This window comes from Carassius carassius, chromosome 14 (genome assembly GCF_963082965.1).
Source record: "Carassius carassius chromosome 14, fCarCar2.1, whole genome shotgun sequence".
Classification (NCBI taxonomy): Eukaryota; Metazoa; Chordata; class Actinopteri; order Cypriniformes; family Cyprinidae; genus Carassius; species Carassius carassius.
This window is the reverse complement of record NC_081768.1, coordinates 12,520,868-12,530,208: the sequence shown is the minus strand read 5'-3', so window position 1 is coordinate 12,530,208 and position 9,341 is coordinate 12,520,868. Positions and strand designations below refer to the sequence as shown.

The following is a 9,341-nucleotide window of genomic DNA, read 5'->3' as shown; positions in this document are numbered from 1 at the left end:
TATAAAAATCTAAAACGTAACCAATAACATTAAACGGAAGAACCCGAAGAAACAGATTGACGGAATTTCACTCTAAGTTGCAATACAATTTCTGACCCAACAAATACATTATGTACTAAAAAATATTATATATATGTGGCTTGCGTGAATAAAAACCTATAGCAAGAGATGAAAGAAACCGATTCATGTTGAAGAGGCTTTCATTCAAACACGTGACAAGAATCCATCCAATCAGAAGCAGACTTTGCGACCCGGAACTGATGACTCCTCCACCAGCTATCCTTTCTGTTGTGTGTTTAATTCTATTCCATTGTGATCTACTTGTAGTTGTCTTCGATTGGTAAAAGCAAGAAACCTTTGCATAAATAGGTGTAGTTTCCCGTCTCCTGGAAAAGAGCTCGAATATGTGTGTGAGCTTGACAGCGATACGAAGACAAAGCAGAAAAAGAGAGCAAGTATGATTATTTGATCCGTGATTTAAAAGCGAATAGACTGACAGTAAAGCAGTCTGTCTAATATACAACTATTAGCGTGAAGTACTGAAGGAATATTGTTGTTTTTCTTGCAGCAAAAAATACCGGATACCTATTGTGTATTAAAATGTATGCGGTAGGTTTTTACTGAGATGTAAAGGCTTCATCTAAGATAAAGGAACGTGTGCTTTAGCTTTTATTAGAGTTATTCTAATACTTATTATATGATAATACATATATGGATTTGAAAGATGCACTTAGAAGTATATAAAATTATATGTAATAACAATATAACCGTTAGAATCATTCTAGTGTCAATCACTAGAATCAAGTCAGATTCTCAGCCAAACCAAGGACCCTCAGTAGGGATAAGTATGTGTGTGTGTGTGTGTGTGCGCGCGCAAGATACATTTCGAGAATAATTTGAAAGAATTTGCTTCACATTTTAAATAAAATGTCATTTGAAATGCTAGCTTTTTTGTTTGGCAGTAATCCTTACGTTACGTTACTCAGGCCAATGAGTTATGACTAACTTTTATTTTCAGTAAGTTTAATTTTTCTTTTCACAGCAAGTAGTTTGGAAGGAAGTGTGCTTACGATGAATATGGAAACGTGTAACACAGATACAAATAGGTAAGTTGTTGTTGTTGTTTTTAAATGAGTAAAAAAAAAACTGAAGCACTTTTCGTTTTTTTTGTGTGTGTCTTTGACAGCCATGAGGATGCAGGGTGTGATCTTTGTGAGACCCCTGTAATCAAGAAAAGCAGCCAGGCAGTCATGAAAGATAATGATAAGCTGTGTGAATCAACAAGAAAACGTAAGGAGCGGAATTATGAACCAGAGGACCATTGAAAGAATTTGCTTCACATTTTACAGTAAAATGTCGTTTGAAATGCTAGTTTTCTCATTTTGTTATCGTTAGATTACTCTGGCTAATGGGTTGGGACTGTAACTATAACTTTTATTTTCAGTTCTAAGATCTAACTTTCAGTTCTAAGTTTCATTTTCCTTTTTACAGCAAGTAGTATGGCAGGAAGTGTGCTTACGATGAATATGGAAACTTGTAACACAGATACAGATAGGTAAGTTGTTTTGTTGTTGTTGTTGTTGTTGTTGTTTTTAAAATGGGTAAAAAAAAAAACTGAAGCACTTTTCGATTCTTGTCTTTGACAGCCATGAGGATGCAGGGTGTGATCTTCATGAGACTCTTGAAATCAAGAAAAGTAGTCAGGCAGTCATGAAAGATAATGAAAATCTGTGTGAATCAACAAGAAAACGTAAGGAGCAGAATGAAGAACCAGAAGACCAGACCCAGACCTCTTTGCCGAACTGTGGCGAGGACACAAAGGACATCACTTATAAAGAAACTCCTGATATTATTGATGCACACATCCCAATGGAGCCAAGCAGTGGAGAAAAGGCAATTGAATCAGCTTCACCAGATGCCAAGCTGGTCAAGATGACTTGCATGTCTACAGAGATGCCAGGGACAAACCTAAGTTCCTCTGTAAATACAAGTAACACTCATTATGAAGATGTGGAGATGAGAGAGAGTCCAGCATGCAAAGAGTCTCTGCCTAGCAACTCTCCTGTCTGCCACGATTTACAAGACCCCTGTTCCAGTGTTGACCCGATGGTGGTGGAGCCCAAACCCTTAGTCCCCAATCCAGAAGCTGTAGACAGCTTCAAAGAGGAACCTGAAGAGACACCCATGGAAACAGATGACACAGAGGGGCAAAACTCTGGTGCTGATGCTTTTGTTCCCGAAAATGTTGTTGAGACTGAACCTGAGAGTGACCAGACACAGGTTTCTCCTTCAGAAAGGTATTGTTGTTTTGGGAAATATTGCTGTAGATCATGTTTTTACCACACTATCAAAGACTACTTAGATGCACTGATATTAAAAGTTTGGCTTTTACTGATAACTGCTTTTATATATGGCTGATTGAAATTCTATAGTATTTTGTTGAAATTGATCATTACAAACACTAAAAATTAAGTTAGCTAGTTGTGAGATTTGCTAAAGGTTTTTAAAACGTTTTTTGAAAGAAGTCTTTTATGCTCACCAAGGCTGTTTTATTTTTATTGTCAAATATAATTGTTTCTATTTTAATAGACTTAAAAATGTAATTTATTCCTGTGATTCCACTTTTCAGTAGCCATTAGTCCAGTATTTAGTGTCACATGATCCTTCAGAAATTATTCTAGTGTGTTGATTTACTGCTCAAAAAACATTTCTTCTTCTAAATAAAAAAAAATACATGTAAGATGACAGAGGTAATCTAAATGTAAAAGTAGGCAAAATGAGCTTGTGCAGTTAAATATGCAATACTGGCTGATATGAATCCATTAATCAATATTGTACGAATATCACTGAAATCTTATAAAAATACACAATAATAATAATGCAGTGATAATATATAGTTATTAATATGCAATAAACTATAGTAATGCAGATCAAATTATTTGTTCCATCTCTCCAGTGAGCAAGTGCCAGCAGAGCAGAAAGAACAGGAATGGCTTGGGACCCCAATAAAGGAGCTTAGAAGAATGCCTCAGTGTGGACAGTCCCTGCCACACCTCAGGGCAACAGACAATCACAAAGTACTCATCAGGGTAAGCCAAGCTCTCCACAGCACTCCACAGCGACATTGTGATGTTCTCTGTCAGTGCCTAAGGGCTTCCTGTCAGTTTGAGTCTAATGCTGCTGTGGATGTCCAAGCAGCTCTACGCTTAGTCTGCACAACATAGAAATCAGTGTTTTGATATTTCATTGAAAGGATTTGGACTGGTTGGATAGTGGTTGGATAGTACTTAAATGTCCCTGCAGAAAGTAGTTACTTCATATTTTATCAGTGTTTTGATATTTCATTGAAAGGATTTGGACTGGTTGGATAGTGGTTGGATAGTACTTAAATGTCCCTGCAGAAAGTAGTTACTTCATCACTGGCATTTTTAAATAGATTTTTTTCAGGCAACCTTTAAAAAAATATCCTTTAAAATATGCCATACTGACCTGATTACATAATGTATGTATTGATTCAAAGGTAAAATGAGCTGGTAAATACCTAGAGTCTCTCTCTGCTCTGGTTTATAGACAGACCTGCTCAAAGAAGGTCAAGTCCCCCATCCATATCCCAACAAATACAGAGATTCCTGGGATGATATGACAGTAAAGATGCCTTGTTCAGAAAAGAACCTGTTTCCTGTGGAGAATGAGGTAATGTCTTCTTTTATGTTAAGTGGTGCCATGTAGAATAAAAAATAATTTCCTTTAAAATTTTATAGACTTTCATTTTTTTTTAGAGTGGACTTCTATTGAATAGCTGAAACCATTTATTAGGCTTAATATGAAATTATCGTTTGACATAGTTACATCATACCGCATCATTCAGAGATTTTGTGAATGTTATTGAAATATAATTTAAAATAACTTTTGTTTAAAATGTAATTTATTCCTGTGAATTTACCACTTTGCCATTATTCTGTTCTTTAGTGATCTTTCATAAACCCTTCTAATATGCTGATTTGGTGCTCAAAAAACTTTAGTTTTTTAAATATTATCATTAATGAGAATGGTCTTACTGCTTAATATTTTTGTGTACACCATGATACATTTTTCAGTATTCTTTGCTGATACGAAGTTCAAAGAGCATTTTTTTAAAATAACCATAATTTTATGACAAATGTCTTTACTATCACTTTGCATCTTTCAAAAAATGTTGAATGATATCGTGTGTATGGTGTCTATTTGATGTGTATAGTATGATGTGTTTTTTCAGGATGGAAGAGAAGTGCAAAGTCGATGGGAGTTGATTCGTTCAGCTTTGGAAGGAGAATGCAAAAGTTCACTTGACATTAGGGTATGTTTTGTTTTATGTCTTAAGAAAATTGTGCTATAAGAATAAGTAATGAATTCCACCAGAGGGTGGCAGAATTGCTCCAAGATGGGAGGCATCCTTTTCTTTTCTTGGTTTTAGTTATCTAATCAATGTTATAGTTTTACCAAATTGTAGTACTGACTTATTTGAATGTGATTTGTTGGTTTACCTTTTCTTATATATGAAAGGCTTCTAAAAATGAGTTGTTTTAACATTCACAATCTTACAGGATGCGATATTGAGTTACAACACCGTACATGCCAAAAGATGGGACTTCACAGCTTTGAATTATCTCTGCACTGAGGTAAGAAGTACTTTTTTTCCTTCAGGAAAAATAACTAAAATAGAGATTGCATGTTTTATTTTGTATAAATCAGAGTAGGCCAAAGCAAGCTTGCTTTTCAATTGTCCATTGGATTTGCGTGAGTCGATATCATGTGTTAATGTGCAAAGCATTTGACTTACCCCATCTGGATGTAGTTCAGTGCACCCCAAATAATGTGCATGCAGATGGTTGGTTTGCATTTGATAGTGTCATTAGTGGAAATGAAATCAGAAAAGTAATAAATTAAATCTACAACTTGCGCAAAGCACTAATGAGTTTAAACAAACTGTACATGAACAAATAATGAGTAATTCAGTTTAACGGCATTACATTATGCTTGCGCAGTAAAACTGACTTCAGAAAAAAAGAAGAAAAAAAAAACCTTTAATTGGCGTCTCTGCCAATGCTAGATTAAACCATTTTACTTAAAGAGTATGTCAAGTGGCCCCAGTTGGTTACATTTCATTTCATGATGCAGTTTTGACTGTCTATATCATAACCGCAGCTGCCATAAAAAGGAAGCTCTAATGTTGTGGCGTTAATGAAGTGAGCATCCTAAAGTCTGATTTCTTGTGGTGTGTCAGTTGGGACCAGAAGGCCCCATGATACTAAAAATGTTCCATCATTGTTTAGTCTGACTGGTTTGAATTTCCTGGCACACTAAAGGCATTACGCTCTGCAGTCAGAGAGAAGAAGCAGGTTAGCCTCCGAGTGAATACGCACCAAGCAGTCCGCGTCTGCCCCTTCTGCTACCTCGTCCCCGGGGATCCCTTTGCATCCAGCAGTAGTCAATTAAGACAGAGGTGGGCACTCAGCATAACGAGCAGCAGCTGGCAGAGGAAGGCCAGGGAGATGAGGCTCCCGTTTACTGCAAATAAACACACTCAACAGATGGGCCATGGTCTTCAGCGTAGCCAGAAGCTGGTCTTGATGGTGGCTCTGATAGGCAGATGACTTATAAGAAAGCTTGAGGCTGAGTGCTCCTATTCCACCAAGAGCATGACTTAAATGAGGGCTTGTTTACTGTTTTGTGCCACAGTACTTGTTCTTTTCGATCTTAACTAAGCTAACTTTTGTTGAACTCTATGGGTACAGAAGATTCTACAGTACACGCTGCAGTCATACAACTTATGCTCAGTTTTTGTTTTGCCAACACAAGTTACTTTCATGCATTTTAATTCCAAGAATCCCTAAATATGAAGATTCCTTTGTGGCGGACCCACTTTCTAAAATATAAAGCTGCTACATTGGTACTTTTTGTGCTGGTATTATTATTAGAAGTTTATACATAATTTATTTTTTTAATTATCGTGCTAAACTAAACCGCAGATCTGGAAGATATTACTATAATTTTTTTCATAATAAATAGTAATACAATTTTGTCAAGGTTTCTTACTTTAGACAAAATCATGCCAAAACAGTCAAATTGGTCACATTTTATTTTAAGGTCTAATTCTTTTGCTATTAACAAACTACGACTATGACTTTTGCCTCAATAAACTCCTAATTTGCTGCGTATTCATAGTTAGTAATGTAGTTGTTAAGTTTAGGTATCGGGTAGGATTAGGGATGTAGAATATGGTCATGCAGAATTTGTGCTGCTTTATATAAACAAGTAGTTAATAGTGAGAAAACTATGCCAAAGTGTAACCGTCAAATTAAAATATAATTAAATTATATTATGAATATAATCAAATTCTGTACATTTAAGAATGTTTTTAAAAAAAATAACATTAATGTATTAAACCTGCCCTAATATCTGTATAAAAAAAAAAAGGATCCGATCACTGATCAAATTTTCAGAACACCTATCAATTCATGAAAACTGCCTATATGTAAGATTAAAGCTGTGCAAACATTTACTGTTATTCTGCAGACAAGATCTAGACATTTCAATAGGAATTTCTCATGAGGGCAGAAGATTTGCCCATGCAGATTTCACAGTGGTTCCATTTGGTCACGCAGATTGTGTAGATTAACAGGAACCTACTGTTTGAAAGTGACATCTGTGTGAGGCGGTTGCTGCACATTTGACTATAGATAATAACTTCAAAGTATTTCTAACATCATCGCACATGAATTTCTTTTACTGGTGATTACTGGCCCAGTTCGATCACTGATTGCAACTGTAGGTGGAGAATAAACCCACCAGGCATTGGTTTTATTGTGCTATATCACTGTTACATGAGACACAATGTTTTTGAGGAATAGGATTATGTGGGTATTTTTTATTTAGCAAACTCTTTCTTATCCAAAGTGACAATACATTCCATACCTGTACAGTCGCTGTTTTGGCAATGGTACTGATTCTCCCTTTCCAGAGAACACATAGTCATTCTGTTTCAAGAAAGTCTTTAACTGCCTTTAGTCTTTCTCCAGTGTGCAATAAATGGCAGACTTTGAACTATGCTATGTCTTAGATTAATAGTCAAAAGCCATTTCTGTATTACAGTGTTATTCTTATAGTTATGGCTTCAGCCAAGACATCAGAACGTCCCCTCCTTGCTTAAGATGGTTTGATAGAATAATCTCAGACCTGCGTAAATCAATAGCTGTCTGTGACTTTTTATGGCTGTATCAAATTTAATTAACCACAGCCATTCAATCTATAAGGGAGCCAATCAAAGCCATTAGCAAAGTGCACCGCATTCTAATGAAGCATGCTTGAGTGGACCAGCTCCTTAAACTGTCCACTTAAGAGCTTGAGCTGTGCCTCTGCTCTTTGGCTCAGGCACTATGCATCTTCACGTTCCTCAGTGTTTTTCCATCTGTTTGCTTTTGCCATACTCATTTTACTCTCATTTCACTCTTTTGGTGATCATACATCAATCCTAAGGCCTATCCTCACTGATGAGATGGCAAGTGCTGTCATGTTTAAGAACACAGTCTTGTTATCTGTATGTCTGTATATAGCTATTAATTCAGTGTTGTTCTCACTCTTTCAGTTGTGATTAAGTATGCCGGTGCTTACGAATGCATACTTTTCCTTGTGTAATTGCTTTTTATGAATTCCTACCAGTGCCCTTTTTCTAAATTGTCTAAAATGTTATTGAATAATATGGTACTATATAGACTTTTGTGGTATAATATCATTGTGTGCAGAAATATTTCAGCTGTCTTATTTCCCTGTATCATCAACAGAGGGCACTGGTATGTCAGCCTGGAGAGTTTGGCGATTGATTTTCAATTTAAGAGATTAAATGAAACATCACTGAACAACAGTCCGTTAATAACTGTAAGAGAGTTTTGAATCGTGCATGTCAAATGTGTGCTTGCACTATGACTGTCAATCAAACATTTTAAAGCAGTATATATTGCAACAAGACCACATCAAAAAAAAAAAAAAAAAGAAATCCATGTTTACGCAATGCTGCAGGCCACAGGGAAAATACGGCAGCTCCCACTCTCCGCCTCGGTTCTATGTGAATGAAATGAAGCATCAGGGCAGAACGGTAACTAAAAAGATGACTACAATGATAGCTATATTTGTGTCAACACTAACGCACAATAACATTCCATTTATAATAAGTGCACACTGCAGTTTTGTGATCTGCAGATTTAAATGATGGATCTTCTAAAGCAGGATGGATTTTGATTGGCTGTCTATGTTTTTATCGTTCATCAGCTGAAAAAAAACTTTAAAAGGGATTACAACGATATTTTTTTCTCTGTGTGCCATTAACATTGTAGTTGTGCAGAGGACTCAGTTATTCTTTTAAATTTAGAACAATTTCTAAAACTATTTTTATAGTTATCCTCCTTGGTGTGAACAGGCCTACTATCTGAAAGCGGTTTGCTCTGGGACATAAAGTGGTCTTTTCTGTCCTTCTAGGCGAATTTAAATTTCAGGACGGATGTTTGTTATTGGAGACTTGTGGAATAATGAATAAGACCTTTAAATCTATTGGCTGTGATTGTTTTTAAATAACATTTGACGATAAGAATGTCATGAAACAAAATGTCATTATTATTTTCAATTTGATTTAAAACTCAAGAATAACAGAATAATTCTTAACACAGTTTTTAACTGAACAGATCATATGCATTCTGTAGCTACATTTACTGTATATTCAGTGTTATTCTGTATTTACCCGTGCTGTTATCGGCCCTATAAGGTGTGCAAATAGAATGGCTCTCTGGGGTCTTAAAACTGTGTCTGTTACCGCTGGACTCCAATAATTGTCACAAAGTTGAGCGGCTGCTGGGATTTTGATTGACAACTGAGGTGTAATGGCTATGGAAAGAAGCAAAATACAAATTAGGACCTGTCTTGTCATAAATTGTAGTTGAGCCTCAGCCCTACTCTGAAATGAAAGTGTCAGAGCAGTGGGCTCTGATAAATTCACACTGCTGGCTCAGTGCACAGAACTCCACTTCAGCCTCTAGCCCTCCACAAACGCCTTCGCCTACACAACCGTCTTATTTCAGTGTCTCAGAATAACGGGATTCCCTGCAGCCAACACACAGTATTTATCTAAACATACTGACCCGCCGGAAAATGCTAATTATATAAATCACGCAATGAATGGAACTGGTTGATTTTGCACACATCCCCGCACAATGCAAGTCAAAGATGACCGACAGTATGTTGTTTGAACTTCACTGACTTTTATTGAATAGAATTTTTAAAAAAAATATTATTAGGGATATATTTTTGTGTTT

At 36.1% G+C, this 9,341-nt stretch overlaps 1 protein-coding gene across 4 annotated transcripts in view; it reads left to right on the top strand.

Moving 5' to 3' along the window:
- Nucleotides 1-232: 232 nt before the first annotated feature.
- parga (poly (ADP-ribose) glycohydrolase a) overlaps nucleotides 233-9,341 on the top strand; it is a 34,784-nt gene continuing 25,675 nt past the window's right edge. The window contains exons 1-9 of one of the 4 annotated variants that reach the window (XM_059566142.1): nucleotides 233-451; nucleotides 1,043-1,106; nucleotides 1,187-1,290; nucleotides 1,492-1,555; nucleotides 1,647-2,297; nucleotides 2,957-3,089; nucleotides 3,571-3,693; nucleotides 4,256-4,336; nucleotides 4,584-4,658. In XM_059566142.1, coding sequence (XP_059422125.1) covers nucleotides 1,072-1,106; nucleotides 1,187-1,290; nucleotides 1,492-1,555; nucleotides 1,647-2,297; nucleotides 2,957-3,089; nucleotides 3,571-3,693; nucleotides 4,256-4,336; nucleotides 4,584-4,658 — 1,266 coding nt within the window. In that variant the 5' untranslated portion in view covers nucleotides 233-451; nucleotides 1,043-1,071. Of the gene's footprint in view, nucleotides 456-1,042; nucleotides 1,107-1,186; nucleotides 1,349-1,491; nucleotides 1,556-1,646; nucleotides 2,298-2,956; nucleotides 3,090-3,570; nucleotides 3,694-4,255; nucleotides 4,337-4,583; nucleotides 4,659-9,341 lie in introns of all 4 variants that reach the window. The other 3 variants (XM_059566141.1, XM_059566143.1, XM_059566144.1) reach the window with 3 other exon arrangements.